The sequence below is a fragment of the Rana temporaria genome, chromosome 1, assembly GCF_905171775.1.
Source record: "Rana temporaria chromosome 1, aRanTem1.1, whole genome shotgun sequence".
Classification (NCBI taxonomy): Eukaryota; Metazoa; Chordata; class Amphibia; order Anura; family Ranidae; genus Rana; species Rana temporaria.
The window spans coordinates 303,509,816-303,533,717 of NC_053489.1; the positions used below are offsets into that span (position 1 = coordinate 303,509,816).

General features: G+C 46.1%; 1 protein-coding gene across 2 annotated transcripts in view; it reads right to left on the reverse strand.

Annotated features, from left to right (window-relative positions):
• Nucleotides 1-23,902, reverse strand: part of ZDHHC21 (zinc finger DHHC-type palmitoyltransferase 21) — a 65,386-nt gene that overhangs the window by 15,140 nt on the left and 26,344 nt on the right. For both annotated transcript variants that reach the window (XM_040358505.1, XM_040358509.1), the window contains exons 5-6: nucleotides 23,417-23,555; nucleotides 4,104-4,220 (exon numbers count right to left, since the gene is read on the reverse strand). In XM_040358505.1, coding sequence (XP_040214439.1) covers nucleotides 4,104-4,220; nucleotides 23,417-23,555 — 256 coding nt within the window. The remainder of the gene's footprint in view (nucleotides 1-4,103; nucleotides 4,221-23,416; nucleotides 23,556-23,902) is intronic.

Sequence of the window (23,902 nt, forward strand, 5' to 3'; positions counted from 1 at the left end):
GCAAACCAATCAATAAACGCTTATTGCGATTTTTTTTTACGAAAAATATGTAGAAGAATACGTATCGGCCTAAACTGAGGAAAAAAAATGTTTTTTTTATATATTTTTGGGGGATATTTATTACAGCAAAAAGTAAAAAATATTCATTTTTTTCAAAATTGTCGTTCTATTTTTGTTTATAGCGCAAAAAATAAAAACCGCAGAGGTGATCAAATACCACCAAAAGAAAGCTCTATTTGTGGGAAAAAAAGGACGCCAATTTTGTTTGGGAGCCACGTCGCACGACCGCGCAATTGTCTGTTAAAGCGACGCAGTCCCGAATCGCAAAAAGTACTCTGGTCTTTGGGCAGCAATATGGTCCGGGGGGTAAGTGGTTAATAAAAAACTAAAAACTAAACAAAGATAGCTGAAACAGTGTATATCTACTGTATTAATACCCATACTATATTGACACCACTCTACAATGCAGGCAACAGATGGTTACAGCCGCTAAAGAAGAGCATATAAAATATATGTGAAAACCTTGGTACATGCATTACATGAGACTGTCAGCACTGTTTGGGTTATCCAGAAATAATAATAATTACATATGATCATAATGTGTATATATGTATATACACACACACACACATACACACACACCATTATATATATAAGAATATATGTATGTATGTATGTATGCATGCATGCATGTAAAAGTCCTCTAGAGTCCACCACATAGCAAATATGGATTAGCTTTTATGCATCAGCAAGTTTGCTCCATTATCTTCTGTAAACAATGCTTAATCACTTGAATACCAGCCGATAACCCCCTCATTATCAGTCCATTTATTAGTTAGTGTTGCGATACTTTGACTGACAATTACTCATAATAACACTCCATTATTCCTGAGATCTGAGCTGTCAAATGACTGCTTGTTCGCAAGCACTGTGCACACGTCTGGCACAAGCACAAGTAGTAAAACAGAAATAAATGTCAACCAAAAAATTGTTCTCCCAGTGCAGCTATAAGAAAAAGTCTGCAAAAAAAAAAAAAAATAAAATATATATATATAAAAAAATAAAAAAAAAAAAAAAAAATATATATATATATATATATATATATATATATATATATATATATATATATATATATATATATATATATATATATATATATATATATATATATATATATATATATATATATATATATATATATTTTTATTTATTTATTTATTTATTACACACACACATATACACCCACAGAAAGAGTTTTGCATTACAATGCCCCTTACTGGCTATTTAAAAGACTTATCAAGAAGAAAGGCCCGTTTGAAAGTTAGTTTGATGCAAAATCCATTTTCATTTTTTCATCTAATCAACAGCCCTGAATCTCCAGCACTGAAGACATCTATCCACTCGAAGCAGCGAATCTTAGAAAACCCAATTCCTCATTTCAGGCTGCATTAATTACACAGCATCCTCATGTCCTATATGGCGGTCATCAGCACATCCCCATGCAGATCCCAGAACTATAGGGGTGATTAAATGTTGCCACGGTCACAATAAGTGGACATTACCAGTAGAATGATGTTCTTTGCTACTACCCAGTAACATCCACCCTCACTCCATGTTGTGTTGTATTTGGCTGTAGCCAGGAAATGACTCAAAATAAATCTTCTCTTTCCTGTGTCTCAAATACTACACCACCTTACGCTTCCAGCAGGTTTGAATTGAAAAATCTAATGAGAAATGTAGTCCCTGAGCGCATGTGCAACTCAGTGCACATTATAGCTCCCTGCCAACAGTGATGTGAATGGAGTGGTCACATGACAGAAGGTTTCGATGAAAAAGTTAATCTAGCGCAAAAAATAAATTTACAGCGCACCAATCTATGATTTGGGGGGGGGGGGGGGGGGAGCATAGATCGGTTTGGCAACTGTAGTTCTTCAAAAGGTCTTGTTCCTTGATCACCAACCAGTGAGATGGTTTGATCCCTGAATGAAGCAGGCAAACCTGTAGCTGCAGCCACAAGTCTATTACCTCTGCTCCTGAGCAAAAACAGTACATGGCTCCATTCTCTGGCTGAGAAAGGCTTTACACAACAGATTACTCAGCACTATTGGGATATGTACTTGTCTTTAAAAAGAGGTAAAGGAGACAAGAGACTGTCAGAGGTCAGTTACTGGAAGGAAAGCAGCTAAAGCTCTGACTGAGAGCAGGGGGGGTTTAACCACCTAAGGATCAAGCCTCTTTCTGAGATTTGTTGTTTGCTAGAAAATCACTTAGAACCCCCCCCCCCCCCCCCAAAAAAAACATGTTAAAAAAAAAGTCTAACACTCTAGAGAATAAAATGGCAGTTGTAGCAATACTTTGTCACACCGTATTTGCGCAGCAGTCTTACAAGCGCACTTTTGGAAAAAATTCTAATTAAAAAATAAAACAGTAAAGTTAGTAAAAAAAATGTTTATATTGTGAAAGATAATGTTATGCAGAGTAAATGGATACCCAACACGTCACACTTCAAAATTGTGCCTGCTCGTGGACGCCATCGCGTTTACATTTATTTTACCTTTTATTTCTTATTTTTATTTTACAAAACAAAATAATTGTGTCACTTTTATTCCTATTACATCCCTTGCAATAGAAAAAAAGCATGATAGGACCTCTTAAATATGAGATCTGGGGTCAAAAAGACCTCAGATCTTATATTTACACTGAAATGTAAAAAAAGAAAAAATAGGCCTTTAAGAGCTATGGGCGGAAGGGACGTTTTGATGTCGCTTCTGCCCTGCAATGATATGGAGGCGGGTGGGGACCATCTTCCCCATACCAAGCAGGAAGGAGGATCTGATCGCCACCGACATTACCAACGGCTCCGGTAAGCGGCAGAGGGCACCGGAGCATGGTGGGAGGGCCTTCTCCCGCCGCCGATAAAAGTGATCCTGCTGCGAATCTGCCGCAGAGACCACTATTACCGGAAACCGGACTACTCACTGAAGAAGAGGATACCGGGGTTATTGCAGCTAGCTGCTGCCATAACAAAGATATCCCTCTTCAAAATGTCACTGCATATCAGTGTAAGCTGGTCCGGAAGTGGTTAAAAGGAGAAGTGCAGTCAAAGCTTGTTTGGCCGTACTTCTCCTGTGGATCACAGGAGTGCATTTCGATCTGCACTCATATGAACCCATTTTCAGCAGACAGCATGCTCCAGCAGCAATAAAGTCAGGATCCACCCACATGCCAGCGAGCCACTGAGTCTGAGCCAGCCACTCCTATCCCCTTCACAGCCTAGCACTCCAGCGAGCCCGGGGGGGGGGGGGAAGAGCAGAGACGGGTGACGGACAGTCAGCCTGCTCATGAAGCTCTGAGAACCAAGCGATCAGCAGTCAGTGATCGCTCAATTCTCAGTCCCAGAACCGGCGGGGGACTGATGCTGCATAGGTTAGCATGATTTAAAAAAAAAAAAAAAAAAGCCCAACTTCTCTTTTAACTGCTTTTAGAAGGGGAGAGGGCTGAAATGCAATTGACCAGCATAACAATAACATGTTAATCACTAATATAATTATACTGTTGCATTGTGCCTTTGATAGGTATAATGCATTAGTTGCCAAGTCATATAATATTATATCCTGGGTAATTATAACATGATTGCCTAATGAGATCAGTTGCTGCTGCTGCTGTCTAATATAAATACACAGCTGAAAAATATACTTTACTGTCACATGGTATGACAAACTGATGTTGCCTCACATAACATAACATGGGTGTATTCCACAATGCTCCAGTGGGATATAATACACTGCTGGTTGGTGAAATATGTCATGATTTTATTTGTTACCTAATCTAATACTGTTACATGATACAAATAAACACATATAAAATTAATAACATGCAGCTGTGCAGAAATACAGTGTTGCTGAATAAGAACATTTTTGAGACTCATTTTATTGCTGCCTTGTAAGGTGTTGTTAATAGGTCATAAATGTTTTGCTTTTTAATCATTATTTTTAAGCATTATTTAGACATTTGCTGGTGCAAATGGAGGAACACCGCAATGTACAATTCAAAAGTCTAAAGTGGCATCAGTAAATAGAATATGAATACAGACAATTACTTACGGTTAGTATACCAACAATCTGTGTGTAGAAAAGGCTGCACATGCCTCCAAACATGACAATACCCATAAACGTTGATATTCTGAGCATTGCTAGCTCATGTCTAAACACAAACACATCCTGTAAATACAGAACAACTCATTACAAAAACACAATACACAGCTGTATAGAATTTCTTTTACTTTTAAAAACATACATATGACCATTTACCAGAATGTTGCATCCCCTTCTTGTGTTCAAGTGGACCATGCCCTCCCCCCCCAAATAACAGCATCCACGTTCACAAAATTAGGATTCAAAATATATTACTTGCCTCATTGTTTTTATTCCTCACACCTACCAATACTCCTTCACACTCTTGCATGGAGAGTAAGGCAGAGTTCATATATGCGTGTCTGTAGTTTGCAATCCAGGGTTGGTGCGTTTCTGTATACCAATTCAGGTGCAGCTCATTTTTGCCCGAATTCACACTTGAACTGGACCCAAAAACGCACAGGACCCTTTTTGAAACTACACCGCAGCCACCCGGACATGTGTGAACCGGCTCCATTGAGAGCCAGTCACATTCAAATGTCATGCAAATTCGATGCGGCTTAAAAACCGCATCCAAGTCGCATATACAGTAGGTGAACCCGATTTTGTGTCAATCTCGCTCTCTTTCTCAGCGAGATTGAGCACCTACGAGCCCCATCGCGGGAGCCAGCGCCGAGCTGGCTTGCCGCGATGGATACAGAGCCGTCATAGAAGCGACGGGAGATCCGACTTGGATTCCCGCCAATTCTACACGTGTGCGGCGTTTGTTATGAATCCTGAAGGGGAAGTCCCCGCCGGATTTTAAATAAAAATCCGGCATGGGTCCCCCCTCAGGAGCATACCGGGCCCTTAGGTCTGTTATGGGTTGTAAGGAGAGCCCCCCTACGCCGAAAAAAACGGCGTAGGGGGTCCCCCTACAATCCATACCAGACCCGTATCCAAAGCACGCTACCCGGCCAGCCAGGAAGGGAGTGGGGACGAGCGAGCGCCCCCCCCCCCCCTCCTGAGCCGTACCAGGCTGCATGCCCTCAACATGGGGGGGTTGGGTGCTCTGGGGCAGGGGGGCGCACTGCGGCCCCCCCCACCTCAGAGCACCCTGTCCCCATGTTGATGAGGACAGGGCCCCTTCCCGACAACCCTGGCCGTTGGTTGTCGGGGTATGCGGGCGGGAGGCTTATCGGAATCTGGGAGCCCCCTTTAATAAGGGGGCCCCCAGATACCGGCCCCCCACCCTAAGTGAATGAGTATGGGGTACATCGTACCCCTACCCATTCACCTGCAAGAAAAGTGGTAAAAACACAAATAAACCACACAGTGTATTAAAATATTTTATTTTTCTGCTCCGGAGGCCGCCCCCTGTCTTCTTTATTAGCTCTTTTACCAGGGGGGGCTTCTTCTTTGACGTCTTCGGGTGGGTGGGGGCCGCCGTCTGGTTCTCTTCCACCGCCGGGGGGGGGTGGCTTTTAAAAAAGCCCCCACCCCCCCGGCGGGTTTCCTCCGGCGTCTTCGGCGGGGCTCTTCTTCTTCCGCTATCCCGACGGGTCTTCTCAACTCTCCGGGGTTCTCCTTCTGTCTTCGCCGCTCTCCGTTGTTGACTCGGCGCACCCCGGTTCTTCTTCCGTGATGTACGTCTTCTCCTTCCGTGCTGTGACGAGTTCTTCTTCCGTGCTGTGACGTCATGTTCTTCACTTCTCTCCTTCTCCCGATGTTGCCACGCCGGTCCTCCTCGCTGAAATGACGAATGCGCGCCTTGCATCGGACCTATATAGGCCTCACAGTCCCATCATGCTCTGTACCTACCCATGTGATACCTACCCACGTGGTAGGTATCACATGGGTAGGTACAGAGCATGATGGGACTGTGAGGCCTATATAGGTCCGATGCAAGGCGCGCATCCGTCATTTCAGCGAGGAGGACCGGCGTGGCAACATCGGGAGAAGGAGAGAAGTGAAGAACATGACGTCACAGCACGGAAGAAGAACTCGTCACAGCACGGAAGGAGAAGACGTACATCACGGAAGAAGACACCGGACAGCGAGACGAAGAACCGGGGTGCGCCGAGTCAACAACGGAGAGCGGCGAAGACAGAAGGAGAACCCCGGAGAGTTGAGAAGACCCGTCGGGATAGCGGAAGAAGAAGAGCCCCGCCGAAGACGCCGGAGGAAACCCGCCGGGGGGGTGGGGGCTTTTTTAAAAGCCCCCCCCCCCCCGGCGGTGGAAGAGAACCAGACGGCGGCCCCCACCCACCCGAAGACGTCAAAGAAGAAGCCCCCCCTGGTAAAAGAGCTAATAAAGAAGACAGGGGGCGGCCTCCGGAGCAGAAAAATAAAATATTTTAATACACTGTGTGGTTTATTTGTGTTTTTACCACTTTTCTTGCAGGTGAATGGGTAGGGGTACGATGTACCCCATACTCATTCACTTAGGGTGGGGGGCCGGTATCTGGGGGCCCCCTTATTAAAGGGGGCTCCCAGATTCCGATAAGCCTCCCGCCCGCATACCCCGACAACCAACGGCCAGGGTTGTCGGGAAGGGGCCCTGTCCTCATCAACATGGGGACAGGGTGCTCTGAGGTGGGGGGGGCCGCAGTGCGCCCCCCTGCCCCAGAGCACCCAACCCCCCCATGTTGAGGGCATGCAGCCTGGTACGGCTCAGGAGGGGGGGGGCGCTCGCTCGTCCCCACTCCCTTCCTGGCTGGCCGGGTAGCGTGCTTTGGATACGGGTCTGGTATGGATTGTAGGGGGACCCCCTACGCCGTTTTTTTCGGCGTAGGGGGGCTCTCCTTACAACCCATAACAGACCTAAGGGCCCGGTATGCTCCTGAGGGGGGACCCATGCCGGATTTTTATTTAAAATCCGGCGGGGACTTCCCCCTCAGGATTCATAACAAACGCCGCACACGTGTAGAATTGGCGGGAATCCAAGTCGGATCTCCCGTCGCTTCTATGACGCGCTTGCTGGGATGTGCTGTCACTATTCCAGTGAGTGTGAGATGTCGGCGCGATCTCGGCACCCTGTCGCCGAGTATCAGCGCGACGCTGTCGTGCTAAAAGCACAATATCACAAACACCTACTGTATGTGAACCCAGTAGCATTGGGTTAAAAGTTGTCATAGGTGGATGACATCTGCACTTTCATTTGCTGCACGACATTTAGACATGCCTGTGAAAAAGGGATTTTTAATACAGCTTACCTGTAAAATCCTTTTCTTGGAGTACATCACGGGACACAGAGCGGCATATTCATTACTATATGGGTTATATGGAGTACCTTCAGGTGTTGACACTGGCAATCTCAAACAGGAAATGCCCCTCCCTATATAACCCCCTCCCATAGGAGGAGTACCTCAGTTTTGTAGCAAGCAGTATGCCTCCCAAAATGGTCCCCAAAAAGAGGGGTGGGAGCTCTGTGTCCCGTGATGTACTCCAAGAAAAGGATTTTACAGGTAAGCTGTATTAAAAATCCCTTTTTCTTTATCGTACATCACGGGACACAGAGCGGCATATTCATTACTATATGGGATGTCCCAAAGCAATGCTCACAATGAGGGGAGGGAGAACATCTCCAAGACAAAAGGATTTAATTTAGAGAATACTCAAATCATAATAAATCCAACTTAGTTGAGAAAAATAATCTTAAATTTTAAATTTAACTCAAAAAAGAGGAGCCCCCGGATTCCGAGGGTCTCAAACTGCAGCCTGCAGCACTGCCTGCCCAAAGGCTGTATCAGAATTCCTTCTTACGTCCAACTGGTAGAACTTTGTAAACGTGTGGACAGAAGACCAGGTTGCCGCCTTGCAAACTTGAGCCATAGAGATCTGGTGGTGTGCTGCCCAGGAGGCGCCCATGGCCCTAGTAGAATGAGCCTTTAATGATACTGGAGGAGGCAACCCTTTCAAGCCGTAGGCCTGAGTGATTAATTGCTTAATCCACCTAGAAATGGTGGACTTTGCAGCTGCCTGCCCCTTCTTGGGCCCATCCGGTAATACGAACAGCACATCTGTTTTCCGGATCTTCTTTGTAGCTTTAAGATAGGCCTTCATGGCCCTGATGATATCCAAGGTATGCAGCAACCCTTCCTTTCTGGAAGTAGGTTTAGGGAAGAAGGATGGTAATACCAAATCCTGGTTCAAATGAAAACTGGATACAACCTTCGGTAGGAAGGAAGGATGAGGGCGGAGAACGACCCTGTCCTTATGAAAAATAAGATATGGTTCCTTACAGGATAAGGCCGCCAGTTCCGATACTCTTCTTGCGGAAACTATGGCGACCAAAAATACTAACTTTCTTGTCAGTAAAACCAAAGGAATTTCAGCCAACTGGAGGTTTAATACGTAAGACCCCTTGAAGGAAGGTCTTAACCAGCGAGTGGGTGGCCAGCGGCCGCTGAAACCACACTGACAGAGCAGAAATCTGTCCTTTGATTATGCTTAATGCCAATCCTTTATCCACTCCTAGCTGGAGAAAACTTAATACTCTATCGATGGTAAATTTGCGAGAAAGCCATCGCTTGGACTCACACCAGCCTACATAGGCCTTCCAGACCCTGTAATAAATCACCCTAGAGACCGGTTTCCTGGCTCTGATTAGGGTAGAGATTACTTTCCGAGACAGACCTCTACCCCTGAGAATCAGGGATTCAGTTTCCAGGCCGTCAAATTTAGATGCCGTAAGGCAGGGTGGAGGATCGGACCTTGCGATAGCAGGTCTGGCCGTAGAGGAAGAGTCCAAGGGTCTCCCACTACCATCTTTAAGATTAGTGAGTACCATGCCCTTCTGGGCCATGCTGGAGCTACCAGGATGACTGGTATGTGCTCCACCCGGATCCTGCGCCGCAGGCGGGGTAGTAACTGGAGCGGGGGAAACGCATAAAGAAGTTTGAACTGATGCCAAGGGCAAACCAACGCATCGGTTCCGCAGGCCATCGGATCCCTTGAGCGGGACATGAACCTGTCTAGCTTCTTGTTGAGTCTCGATGCCATGATATCCACGTCCGGCACTCCCCATCTTTGGCAGAGTGCTTGAAAGATTTGTGGATGCAGAGACCATTCCCCCGGCAAAAGAGTCTGGCGGCTTAAGAAGTCCGCCTGAAAGTTGTCCACTCCTGGAATGAATATTGCCGATATGCAGGGCACATGAGCCTCTGCCCATAGGAGAATCAAGCTCACCTCTCTCTGAGCGGCTTGACTCCTGGTTCCCCCTTGGTGATTTATGTATGCCACGGCCGTGGCATTGTCTGATTGAATTCTCACCGGGAACCCCTGCAATTTTGACGTCCAAGCCCTGAGGGCTAGTCGAGCAGCTCTGAGCTCCAAGATGTTGATGGGCAACTGCTTCTCTGGCGTTGCCCAAGTACCTTGGCGAGTGCAACCATCCAAAATTGCTCCCCAGCCCGTCAGGCTGGCGTCTGTGGTCACTATCTTCCAAGCCACTGGGCTGAAAGACTTCCCCTTCAGTAGATTCTGAGGGTCTAACCACCAGCACAGACTTTGTCGGACTCTTGATGAGAGCGGCAACGGGATATCCAAGGCCTGCGGCCTTCTGCTCCATGCTGACAGGATGGCTGCCTGCAGGATGCGAGTGTGGCTCTGGGCGTATGGTACCGCCTCGAATGTGGCCACCATCTTGCCTAGTAATCTCATACATAGGCGAATAGTCGGTTCCTTCTTGCTTAGAACCAGTAGAATTCCTTGATGGCTTTGACCTTCCTCAGAGGTAGAAACACTCTTTGTTGTTCTGTGTCTAATCTCATGCCGAGATATTCCAACTGCCTTGTGGGCAGGAAAGCTGACTTTTCTCGATTTAGGACCCAGCCGAACTTCTCGAGGTATTGGACCGTGAGGGCCACTGCTCGCTCCAAGCCGGGAGACGAGTGATCTATGACTAGGAGGTCGTCCAGGTATGCTAGGATCGTGACCCCTTGGATCCTTAGTTTGGCTAGGATTGGAGCTAGGACCTTCGTGAACACCCGGGGGGCCGTAGCCAACCCGAAGGGAAGCGCCACGAATTGGAAGTGACGCGAAGCCACCATGAAGCGTAGATATCTTTGATGTGGCTGATAAATTGGAAGATGAAGGTAGGCATCCTTTATGTCTATGGACGCCATGAAGTCGTCCTTTTGGAGTGTGGTAGCTGCTGACCGCACGGTTTCCATCCGAAATGAGCGGATCTTTAGGTATGTATTTACCATCTTTAGGTCCAAAATTGGCCTGACATCTCCATTGGACTTCGGGATGATGAATAGGTTGGAGTAGAAACCTAGCCCCTGTTCCAGGACTGGTACCTCTACTATTACTTCCTGGGAAAGTAGATGATTTAATGCCGACATTAATGCGGCTCCTTTCTCCGGATCGTTTGGAATCCTCGACTCCTGGAAATGAAGAGGAGGAAACCTTAGGAAATCTAATTTGTAGCCCGTGGCCACGGAAGACCGTACCCACTCGTCGGGAATGCTGGCTTCCCAAACCTCTGAAAAGAGTCGCAGCCTTCCCCCCACCTTCGTGGGTGGGGGCGCCCCTTCATAAGGTCGGCTTGGGGGCTGGGTTTGCGAACCCACTGCTTTCTGCCTTTAGCAGCCTGTCCTTGTGATTTGCTGTTGAAGCCGAAGTTTGCTTTCGCAGGAGGCCGTCGATACTGTTTGGCATTAGAGGGCCCCTGCCCAGGGGAGTACTGTCGTTTAAACGCAGGCCCCTGAAACTTCCTCTTAGTTGGCAAGAGAGTACTTTTGCCATTTGAAATGGTTTGAATGTATTTATCTAGGTCTTCTCCGAAGAGTCGTCCTCCATGGAAGGGGAACCCTACCAGGAGCTTCTTGCATGGGGGCTCGGCCTCCCAGCTTTTTAACCATAAGAGTCTTCTCATATGGATAAGGGATAACGATAAACGTGACGCTTGCTGGAAAGAATCCTTAATTGCGTCTACTGTAAAACATATGGCCTTAGGGACATCCGAAAATTCTTCTGCCTGCTGGGCAGGAATAAGTTTAAGCATCTGCTTAACCTGATCCGATAATGCTTGAGCAACCCCAATCGCAGCCACAGCTGGCTGTACTACTGCCCCTGCAGTAGTGAAGGAGTTCTTAAGTAGTGCTTCCAAGCGTTTATCAACTGGATCCTTGAATACCTGTATGTTTTCTACAGGGCATGTTAATGATTTGTCAATACATGAGATGGCTGCGTCCACTGCAGGAGTAGCCCATTTCTTGGAAAATTTATCTTCCATAGGATATAGGGCAGAGAATCTTTTAGGTGGTAAGAAGATTTTTCTGGCTTGTTCCAATCTTGGAACAAAACTCCCTCTAGTAGAGGGTGGATCGGAAATACTGCATTGCTTTGAGGCGCCCTCAGTGAGCCCAAAGCTGAAACCGTAGATACCTGGAGATCTGGTACTGGCAAGTTGAATGCATTTATGGACCAAGTCCGTTAAGGCTTGAGTCCACCAGCTCTCCCCTTGGGAGACTGCTCCAGACTCCTCTGTATCCGGATCTTCGATCCCTGAACCTACTTGGTCCTTGTCCAAGAGGTCGTCCAATTCCCCTGAGGAAAGGACCTCCTCTTCTGAGGGTCTGCGCTCGGGCGACGGAGATCTAATCCGTTTACTGCCCCGCATAGCTGTGGCTATCATTTTTCCCATTCTTTTCTCCATCTCTCTTAAAGAGGTGAGTAATACCTCGTCCGTGACCATCTTAGGGTTGGACTGACCCGCGCCAGCTCCAGCCCCAGATCCCGATGGCCCCAAGGCTCCCTGTGGGGAAAGCAGCGGCATAACTTTGTCCGAGACCTTAGACTCTCCGGATGCCATGGTACAATACCAAGGTACACCTGCTACCTATTGGTATTTGGAACTATAAAAGTTAATTGCCCAAACACCTGTTTGGGGGATAAAAAATGCTTCCTCTCCCCTAGATGACTTTTTTTTTTTTTTTTTTTTCGTTTTTGTTTCAAATCCAGGAAAGAAAAAACATTCTGTCCCCCTGAGTAGTATTGCAAAGAAAAACTATGAGATGGAAAAGAAAACAGCCTATTTCTAGGCTTGAAAAACAGTCTTCTGAAGACTGCAATATCCTTTCTGGCCACTGTGTCCTCGGCGCCCCGTGCTGCCGCTCTGGTCTTTCCTCCCCCGTTCCAAAGTATTGAATGGAACAAACAAGGAAGGGCCGCCCCTTCCTTAAGCCACTGACCCGCCCTTCCCCCCCCAGCAATCTCAAACAGGAAATGCCCCTCCCGACAGGGGGGGGGGGGGTTTGGGAGGAAGGGACCTCTCTGTTCCAGCAAACTGCAGCCTGCAGCCTGGAACCATGAGGAGGTCAGCGTTTTGCCTGCTTTGCAGGCTCTGAGGAGGAAGACTGAATGGAGCATCGCCTGGAGGCTTGCAGGTAAGCACAGCTCTCTGACACACACATATATTTTTATATCACACAGGCCCCACTCAATGCTTTTCCAACACTACAAGGGAGGTCACATCTTATGGGGAATAATACATATAGAGCCATCCTATCTTTATGATATGTGACTAGTTTGCCAGATGCAGTGCATAACTTTAGGCATGTCCCCTGTGACCCCCCAGAAAAAAACCTGCTAAGAACCAAGTTCCGCAAGTTTTCCCCTCACTTACCTGCTCCATGCCGCAGGACTTTGCCAAGCAAGAGGCCCAATCTTCCCCCATCTCCGTGGGGATGTCTAGACCTTCAGGCCCTGGGTTCCTATGAAGGATCCACTGTCCTGGGCCCATATAGCACCCTGGCAACAGAAAACATTAGGCACCCAAAGGTTTCTAAGTTCTGGGCCCAGGGTCCAGCTCTCTAAAAAGAAAAGCATTATGGGCTATACCCCAAGGGTTTGGGGTCCGGTTACTGACCACTTTAGCGCTGAGGCTTTTTTGGACAGAACCGGTAGCTCACCTAATCCCAAGGATGCGGAGGCAAGCTAAACCATGACTAACACCTAAGACACTGGCGTAAAAACTGAGGTACTCCTCCTATGGGAGGGGGTTATATAGGGAGGGGCATTTCCTGTTTGAGATTGCCAGTGTCAACACCTGAAGGTACTCCATATAACCCATATAGTAATGAATATGCCGCTCTGTGTCCCGTGATGTACGATAAAGAAATACTGGGAGAATATAGTCTGGTCAGAAGAGACCAAAATGTAACTGGATGTCATAATACACACCATGTTTGGAGGTCAATTGGCTCTGCTAATTTTTTACTTTAATTGATATACATTTGAAAAACGTTGAATGCGCCTAAGCACAGCATTTATGTGTGTCAATCGTTTTCTGAAAAGCTCCCCTGAAAAGATGCGCTTGTGATGGGGGTTTTTATTTTTTCAGCCTGAAAGCGCTCCACATTTGCCTAAATGTGCAGGGTCAAATAAGTGAACATAAAAGTTGCTTATACAGGTTGAATAATAATACAAAAATAAGCCTGTATAAGTAGCATTTTGTATGCCCAATATGCATGAGGCTGAAGTGGTGTAGGGAGTGGAGTTATATGCCTGCTATGGGTTGGGCCCAGGGGAGTAGGGGTAAGGTAGTACCTCTGATCTAGAGGATGTAGTGCTGTGCCCCTGACCCAAGCGTTGCTCAGCCGGACTATGTTGTTCTGGGTGTAAGATGAAAACAGCCAGGATCCAGCTCCGTGTACTGTATGTAGCTGAATCTACATACAGTACATACAGCGCCAAGAGCTACAGCAACAGTTAGCAAAGGAAATAGCTCATTTGGTCCAAATGAACTAAAGTGACATGAAACATGGAAGTCAGCTTTGAAATGCAACTGGACCAGGCATTCATTTATCTTGGGCAACAGGCCTGTGGCCAAGATTAGGAATAAAGTTGCCACCTCATCCCTTTAGGCTGGGTTCACACTAGTCCGACATACGCTCCGACATTGGGAGCTCATGTCGCATGACGTGTGAAAAGCAATGTTTCCCTATGGAAGCCGTCTTAACTGGTCCGACACATGTCGGTCCGACTTTGCAAACGCTCCCTGTACTACTTTGGTCCGACTTTGATCCTGCTTCACTCCATTGAACATCATTGAAGTAGGATCAAAGTCGGAACGCAGTCTTGCACGCTCCGACTTTGGCATGCGTCTTGTATTCTACTGATCTTGAGGGGGAACTCCAGACAAAATTTTAAGCAAAAAACCGGCATGGGTTCCCCTCCAAGAGCATACCAGGCCCATGGGTCTGGTGCGGATTTAAAGGGGAACCCCCTACACCGAAAAAACGGCGTGGGTTAAGGAGGGATCGCTCGCGCGTCCCCACCCCCTTTCCTGACCGGCCGTGCTGCTGCTCGGATATGGGTCTGGTATGGATTTTGGGGGGGGGACCCCACGCCGCTTTTTCAGCGTAGGGGGTTCCCCTTTAAATCCGCACCAGACCCATGGGCCTGGTATGCTCTTGGAGGGGAACCCATGCCGTTTTTTTGCTTAAAATTTGGCGTTGAGTTCCCCCTCAAGATTCATATCAAACAGTGCCTGATATTGGCAGGGATCCAAGTCAGATACCCACTCATTGAATGTCGGACTTCAAGTCCAGGGCGAAGTCGGATCAAAGTAGTATCCTGTTCATTAAAGTAGGATGGATGTAGGACCAATGTAGGATAAATGTAGGACCAATGTAGGATCAGTGTAGGACCAATGTAGGATCAGTGTAGGACCAATGTAGCAGAGCAAAGTAGGATGAAAGTCGTGTAGTATAGTGTGAACCCAGCCTTAAACCCAAACACATATGAATTACACAGGTTCCGAGGCTAATTTAATGCAGAGAAGGCACCAAGTGAGTTTAATTACCTCCTTAATCAGCCACAGAACCTGTGTAATTAATATGTGTTCGGTTTTAAAGGGATGAGGTGGCAAACCTAATTAGGAAGGAGGAAGGCCTCAGAGCAGATGGAGAAGTGTGACACAATATGGAGGAGTAAAAAAACAGTTAGGGGATTATGCCATCCAAGAAAAAGCAGGGTGGGTCTAACTGCCCAATTGGGAATCCTTAAGCTGGCCATACATTGTACAACTTTCCAATTCAGTTTCCTTTAGATTTACCTTCAACTATGTAGTACAAGGGCCTGCCTAACTGCATACCAATTGAAAGTATATCGATTTGACTTCATATTATATGGTTTTAGTAAATCTAAAAGGAAAACTATAGAAGAAACATGCATCATGCATGGTCAGCCCTAAACATCTGTTTTCGCATCAATAAATCAAAACAATTTACACATGTGCAGTGCTGTAGAGGCAAAGGGAATAAATCCTAGAAATGAAAGCCGTGTCTGCCTCTACATCATAGAAATATGGCAGCTTTTGGGAAATCACACAAACCTGAAAACGTGGATGTGAACCAACTTTGGTCCAAGTTCTGCCCTAATAAAACTAATCGTTAAAGCAAAATGGTGTGTAATCATCGGTAACGCTTATATAAGCACACTGTACAGTTGATCTCTACCCAATTTACTTTGCCAGAAAGGAGTCAACACACTTGCCAACTATGTGACGAAGATGTCTGCGTTTCAGGTAAATGTGTGAAATGAAGCTTTGATGGCACGTGTGGACAGCTCCAGTGCTGGCTTGCTATCTTTGTAAGCCGATTACATTGCGTTCTTTTGCTCCTTGTATGTTAAATGATAATATGCCAGATGCAGAAGCACACAGCAAATATATAAGAGTCATTTGTCATTAACAAATGAATATCATCTTAATACTAACCAAGCTTCAGGGCTCGCTAGCGCAAAAGCATCTTTGAATAAAAATGCTATATGTAGTTGTATGCCATCTTTTTGCCTTTGCTGGAAGCTGCAGCAAAATGTATGATAAAGCACTCATATATAACAATCTTCACAACACTTGGACAAGGCAGGACAAATTCTCCCAGATGGTAGGAGCCAGGCATGCATGGGTAAGTAACCAATTCCCTGTGTTGAGCAGTCTGTCTTAGGACATCCAAATACACAGGGAGATTTTGTCACTCCCATCGTCTTTGGTGGTTAGAATATACAATTTTTGTACAATAATTTCAAGGAGATAGGTCCTAATGTTCTAATAGGAGCCTCAAGGTTTGCCATAAAAGTCAGTAAGATCACAATCAATATAAAAAGGCGTATGCATATTTTCTGCACAGAACATGTTCTTGCTGGCAGAGCTAGCAGAGGATCCTGTCTAAAATATTCACCCTAAAGATTTAGCGTTTGGATGTGTTTAATTGCGTACAGACTTTACACATGTATTCATATCCGTATTTACAAATGTACAAGCATAATTAGCAGCAAATATATACGGTGCCAAACGCAGCTGTGTTCCACTTTTATTGTACGCTGCTAAAAACGGTGCATACTTTCATCTGTAGATGCAGCTGTGTGTATGGTCATATTGATTCTTAAAGCTCTGTGCTTAGAAGCATACAAAACTATACACTGTGTGCATTTAAACTCCTTGGCAGCTCATGCTGGCAGGGGTGCATCATTTACTGCCTTCAGAGGTGGCTAAACACTGCCTCTTAATGGAGCAACACTCTATGCTATGGCAGCATACAAACTAATTGATTATCTGTGGCCAGAACTGCACAGAAATGCGAACCCTATCTACACACTGGTTGTGTCCAGGGTTGAGCGGAGACTTAATTTGGATGAGTGGTTATATGTGAACAGTAATGGCCTTTGACTTGTACAGTGTACGGATCCGACAGATGCTGCTGACAGATGCCGCTGTTCGCACAGTGTTGGCAGGCAGCATTTAGAACCGCCAGAAAGTTTAGTGATCGACAGGTGGCTACCCCTGGCCACCACTGTGCAGCTGTGTGAATGTAGCCCTAATCTTTTTTAGTATATTTGGCATCATATCCCACTCTATATCGCTTTCTAATTCCTGGTACACACAGGCCAAATATTGTCCGGTATCAGCCCGTTTGTACATCAGCCAGCCGAAAAAACAGCTTCTGTCGAATGGGCATGCTGGAAAACCAGCATCCGATAGGCATCCAAATAGCGCTGACAGCCAATGGTTGCGAGCACTGACAAGTGTGTTCTGACAGGGAGCAGCTGTACTAACATCGCATAATTGGTATAGAGATCTCCTCCCTAGGTCCTTCGTTTTTTTTTTTTCAACCTGCTGGGTTTAAAAAAACAAAAACAAAGTGTGTACCAGGCTTTAGAGCACAGGTGTCAAACACACTGCCCGTGGGCAGAATCCGGCCCTCATCCATCTTCTTCCCAGCAACAACATAAGGTAAGGGGGTGCACCGTGATGCAAGGGAGAGTGGGGGACTCAACTTCTGATGGTGGGGTGGCTCTTGACATCTAATATATGGGGAGGGGATGTGCTGGACATATAATCTTACAGATACATCCGGCCCTTTTGAGGTCAATAATAATGCTGATGTGGCCCACAATGAAATGGAGTTTGACACCCCTGCTTTAGAGCAAATATTTTTTGTGGCCAAAGTTTCCTGTCAATAACAGCACTTCCTGCCGCAGGTGACAATGCTGTTACTGCTGTGACAACACTAAGCTACAGCCTCACAACTAGCAGCATTGCTGTCAGACTGTGACCATTATTATGTTACTAAAGAACACTACAATAATCTCCAAGTTCAAACAATTAAGCAAATATAGAATTTCCAAATCCTTTGCAACAGACTAATTTATAATTTATTGGTGATCAATATCAGAGCTGGTAAGGGTACCCATAACCATTTGAAGAATAATGTCAGGATTCTGCAGTAACTGCAGTTTTTACAGGAAAGAAACCTTCAGTCATGAAGTGGGGCTCCATGCTGATCAATTATGGAATAAGGAAGCAATGACAGTCTAGGTAGGACAATCCCAACCATTTGACGTTGCTTCACCAAGATAGGTAGCACCAAGGGTATTTCTGCACTCTCATGCAGTGGTATGATGCACAATTAGGTAAATATCATCCTTGAGATTATTATTTACATAAATTGGACACGCGTCCAACGTATACAGGTAGCTTTAAGCATTTTCCCTACACCAAATATTTTGTTTTCATTTTGATACAGTAGGAGAGGGTTCAGAAACTCTGGCTGTTTTCTTTTTGCTGCTACTACGGACATTTATCCTCTATATTTGATGGGACAGAATATCAGGTGAAATCTGAAAAATTGAGCTGTAACTGGATAAAAAAAATACAAATATTTTATAAAGGGGGGGGAGACGAGTTAAAATGTTTGCCTCACTTTGCAAAGATCTACTCTCACTTCCTGACAAAAAAAGTAAAATGATGAAAATCTCCCCGGTGAACCACAGAGAGCAAAAAAAAAAAAGTTTTGGCTTTAAATATACAACAGGAAACAATAATTCACACAAGCCCTCTTGAAAAATGCAGTCTCAAGTCAAAATGATCTGTCAGCGCTTAAAAAGAGGCAAATAAACGTATGATATTCCTTGAAGCCCATTTTTTTTAATTAAATCTACAGCATAGAATATGAACCCTCAAATTCTACATTGTTTTACATTGGAGAAATCACCATAGGTAAATTACTGGGACAGTTAATACAATATCGCCCTCTGCTGTTCACTTTCACTCCGGAAACTAGATGAATAACCATATAAAAAGGGACACTAAACCAGAGCTTACATATAAGCATGTGGAGAATGTGTAAAGATCAAAAAGAACCTGGGGTAGAAACACAGTAGCTACCACTGGCTACTCGTTGCTGAAAGCACCTGGGCTTTCATCCTGTTTTTTACACTTTGTGGAAGAGCGTCTTGAAGCAAAAATACGTGTCCCAAGAACCTGCACCGTTAAAAGCTAAACTTAAAAAAACACACACACACACACACACACACACACACACACACACACACACACACACACACACACACCATTTAACCTAGCAGTGGATCCACCTCCTCATTACAAGGGTTAACTAGGAAAAGGGGGTGCTAATTAAGATATGGTATCATATATATATTGCCATGCTAAAAAGCGATCAATAATGTGCTAAATTTAAATATAATAATGTAAAATCTGAATTGATAGTCCACATTAATAATGTAAAAAAATGAAAAAATATGTAGTAACAGTCTAAAATAAATCTCCAAAGAACACTGCTGTACATAGTGTAAATCTGGCTAAAACTTGAATTTTAACCATACATAGTGCAAAATCTACTCACTGGTTAAAAACAGGTAGGCACTTTAAGAAAATACAATCCCGTGGTGCAAAGCAAAAACTTTAGATAACACGACATCAAAATTCAGGTCCAAAGAGGTGTGGCGTTAGCTCGGCCTAATGCGTTTCATCACATGAAGTCATCAGGGCACCGACGTTGTCACATTTGACAAACCGTGTGGGGTGGAGCTAATGCACGCAATGTTGCCACGCCTCTTTGGACATGGAGATGAAACTTTGAAGAAGTGTTATCTAAAGTCTGCTATGCAGCCCTAGATTGTATATTCCTAAAGCACCCGTTTTTACTATGCAAGTACATTTTGTACTATGCAGTCTAATTAAAAGTTTTAGCCAGATTTATACTATGTGAATTCCTCCATTTTGATTTTATGTGGATACTCAAACCAGATGGTCATTACTGATCTTACCATACTCTGGAGAGTGAGCTACACTGTGGTACTTGAGCCAAGCACTGTGAGCTGGGCCATTCCTTAAGGCATGGGTTGTCAACCCCCGGGCCGTGGCCCACTACAGGGCCGCGGCGCCTCTACAGCCGGGCCGCAGCGGGCAGCATGACATTTTAAGGCGGCAGGTGTGGCTCTGACAGGCGGGCTGCGAGCAGACATGACATCTCTCTCCAACCCCACCTAACGTCACTGCTCTTCCTCTGTAGCGTGCGGAATGCCGTAGGTGCGGCGGGGAGCAGAGAGATGACATCATCTCTCTCCGCGCGCCTAGCATCAGCGCTCTTCCGCCCTCACTCACAGCATGTTAAATGTCGGAGGTGCGGTGAGGAGCAGAGAGGTTACATCTCTCACCGCCCACCCTGCATCTCCGCTCTCCCGCCTTCACTCAAAGACCACTGAACCAGTGCCATAAATGCAGTGACAATCCACACCTGGTGGCACTGGCAGGTGATGTGGCAAGTGGCATTCCTTATCTGGTGGCACTGGCAGGTGAAGTGGCATTCCTTATCTGGTGGCACTGGCAGGTGATGTGGCAAGTGGCATTTCTCATCTGGTGGCCTTGAAAAGTAATGTGGCAAGTGGCATTTCTCATCTGGTGGCCTTGAAAAGTAATGTGGCAAGTGGCATTTCTCATCTGGTGGCCTTGAAAAGTAATGTGGCAAGTGGCATTTCTCATCTGGTGGCCTTGAAAGGCAATGTGGCAAGTGGCATTTCTCATCTGGTGGCCTTGAAAGGTAATGTGGCATTCCTCATCTGGTGGCACAGGCAGGTGACGTGGCATTCCTCATCTGGTGGCACAGGCAGGTGACGTGGCATTCCTCATCTGGTGGCACAGGCAGGTGACGTGGCATTCCTCATCTGGTGGCACAGGCAGGTGACGTGGCATTCCTCATCTGGTGGCACAGGCAGGTGACGTGGCATTCCTCATCTGGTGGCACAGGCAGGTGACGTGGCATTCCTCATCTGGTGGCACAGGCAGGTGACGTGGCATTCCTCATCTGGTGGCACAGGCAGGTGACGTGGCATTCATCTGGTGGCACAGGCAGGTGAAGTGGCATTCCTCATCTGGTGGCACAGGCAGGTGACGTGGCATTCCTCATCTGGTGGCACAGGCAGGTGACGTGGCAAGTGGCACTCCTCATCTGGTGGCAGGCAGTGGACGTGGCATTCCTCATCTGGTGGCACTGGCAGGTGACGTGGCAAGTGGCATTCCTCATCTGGTGGCACTGGCAGGTGACGTGGCAAGTGACATTTCTCATCTGGTGGCAGGCGACGTGTAAAGTGACAAGCTGCATTTGGTGGCAGGCAACATGGCAAGTGACACGCTCATGGCTCCCACCGATTCTGCATTATGGTGAGTTGAACTATTTCATTTATATTACAATGTACTATAAGAAATAATGCGCTTCAATCATTCTGACACCATACCAACCATGGTGCTGTGATGATTGAAGCGCCAACAGCAGAACACCAGCTATTGCCCCGATAAATTGCCCGCGAAAAATCGCTTACCCCCCGCATGTGCGCACTTTTTTAGCACTGCATTAAAATTATATTATATATACACATACACACACTCCATTTTGTTATATAGTTTATCTAACTATTTTTTGCCAGCAGCCATCTTCTTATTACACCTACTAGCACATTGTCTACCACTGTATTTAAATAAGGTGATATACTTGCTCTATTTGTCCCTCCAGACAGCACCATCCTATGCAGTTTGAAGCTCCTGTGTTCAGGGTGGGCCCTGGGTGATCTCATGTATTATGAAGAGCAGATGGTCCCACATAGCGAGGGATGAGGTCAGAAAACTGCAACCAGTCAGGCAGCAAAGAAAATGAGCATTGGAAGATTGGTCGCAGGAAGTCTCTGGGAGGGAGGAATAAGGTACACATTTTTTTACTTTTATTTTTGTCACTTTAATGTAAGTGACATATGCAGATCAAAGCTCATCCCTTTGATCTGCAGATGAAGCAGAGTGAATACAAAAAACAATGTTACCTTTGCATCTCTTTGGGGTTGTTCGAAATTTGTAGCAGCCCTTATCGCCTCCCCAGTGGATTGCTCTTCAGACAGCGGTACAGGAGCAGTTGCCAGGCAATCAGGGGGAAACACTTAGGCCGAGTACTCACGAGCAGACATGTCCGATGAATCCGGTCCGCGGACCGTTTTCATCGGACATGTCTGCCCGGGGACTTCTGTTCGATGGCTGTACACACCATCGAACAGAGGTCCGCGCGTAAACAATACGTGGGGAGTGTCCGCGGTGTCACCGCGTCGATGACGCGGTGTCGCCGCAACAATGACGCGGCGACGTGGGCGGCCTGCCTTTAAAATGCTTCCACGCATGCGTCAAAGTCATTTGACGCATGCGAGGGATGGCGGGCGGCAGGACATGTACAGTAGGTCTGTACAGACGACCGTACATGTCCGGGCGGACAGGTTTCCAGCGGACTGTTTTAAAGCAAGTCCGGGAAACAGTTGTCTGCTGGAAACCTGTCCGATCCGCCCGAAAATGGTCCACTCGTGCCAACACACGGCCAAACATGTCTGCTGAAACTGGTCCGCGGACCAGTTTCAGCAGACATGTTTGGTCGTGAGTACGGAGCCTTACACCTTCTGAATACCTGTTTTTTTTTTTGTTGTTTTTTTGGCTGCCGAATGGAGATTTTGGATGGGAAAAGAGTTCATTGAAGTATTATCCAAAGAAATGCGATTCTTTGGAAGAAAATCCACCTGGTGCACCTCCACCGTGATAACAAACAGGAGGTGAGCTTACCAGATCTCTAGACTCCACGTCTTAGGAGTCTAGACCAGCTTTTTAATCACGGTCTAGCACTCAAAGCGAATCCCTCAGTGGTTAGACAGGAAAGGAAGGTAACATGGCTTGGCAAACAAACCCCTGGTGTTCCTCAGATGTGACCAGTAGGAAGGAAAAAAGGGGGTCCACATAGTGTAAAACACTTTATTTTTTTTAAAAAAGGTTACTAAACACTTACATCAATCCAGTGAATAGTCAGCAAATAAAAGGGTAGTTCCCAGGATAAAAAAAAAGCAAAAGTTTTTCCTTTACAACTCCTTTAAAGGAGTTCTCCAAGCTAAAACTTTTAACCCCCGCTGTGCCCGGGCTGTAAAACTATACAAAATAAACTTTCACTTACCTGCCTACGATCCCCCGTTGTTCCGATATCGCCATCCCGTTCTCCGGTCCCGGTCTCTTCCACTTCCTGCGGGTCGGTGGCTCACAGTGCGCACAGCCTATCAGCGGCCGCGACGGGACATTGCTGCGGCCGCTGATAGGCTGAGCGCACTGTGAGTCACAGACCCGCAGGAAGTGGAACAGACCGGGACGGCGATATCGGAACAACGGGGGATCGTAGGCAGGTAAGTGAAAGTTTATTTTGTATAGTTTTACAGCCCGGGCACAGCGGGGGTTAAAAGTTTTAGCTTGGAGAACTCCTTTAAGTGTTGCTTCAGATGTTTTCAAAAACATGCAACAGAGATTTCCGGTGGGAGGAGTGTGGATGCATGTGTATGGTAATGCACGAATAGGCAGATAAGCATGACTAGTGGAGTGATGTGCTTGTCAGAGGATCAAAGCAGTGTAATCATTTGACTTAAGTGCTAGAAAGAATGGCATTCTATATTTATAAGTAGTACGATATGAAAAGGTTTCCTACCCAGTTGATGGTTTTCAAAGGGATGAAATAGTAGTAGTGGCAGAAATCCAAAATTAGAGTGTAACCACTAAGGAGCTGAGTGTAAAAGCAGAGCTGGAGGAACAGCCAGTGATTGTCTTCTCCAACACAGTTGTTTATCCTGTGGAAAACACATAAATTATCACACACAGTCTCATAAAAAATTTGCTTGTGAAACCATCCATTTTAATTCTCATAAGAAAAATGATGAAGGGAAAACAGGAAAACATTACATAAAGTAAAAGATGATGTCACTTAGGCCTGCTTCACACAGACGATATAAGTGTATAGGGATGCAGCGACTGCATTAACACAACCGCTGGTCCCAATCTGACAGCCAAACAGGTGCATGTCCCCGAATGCAGACTGTGTGTGTTCGGGGACATGCACTCGCATCTGAACGGCTGTCAAATTATGACCAGCTGCTGTGTCTGTGCAGCTGCTGCATCCCAACAAACATGAATGGAA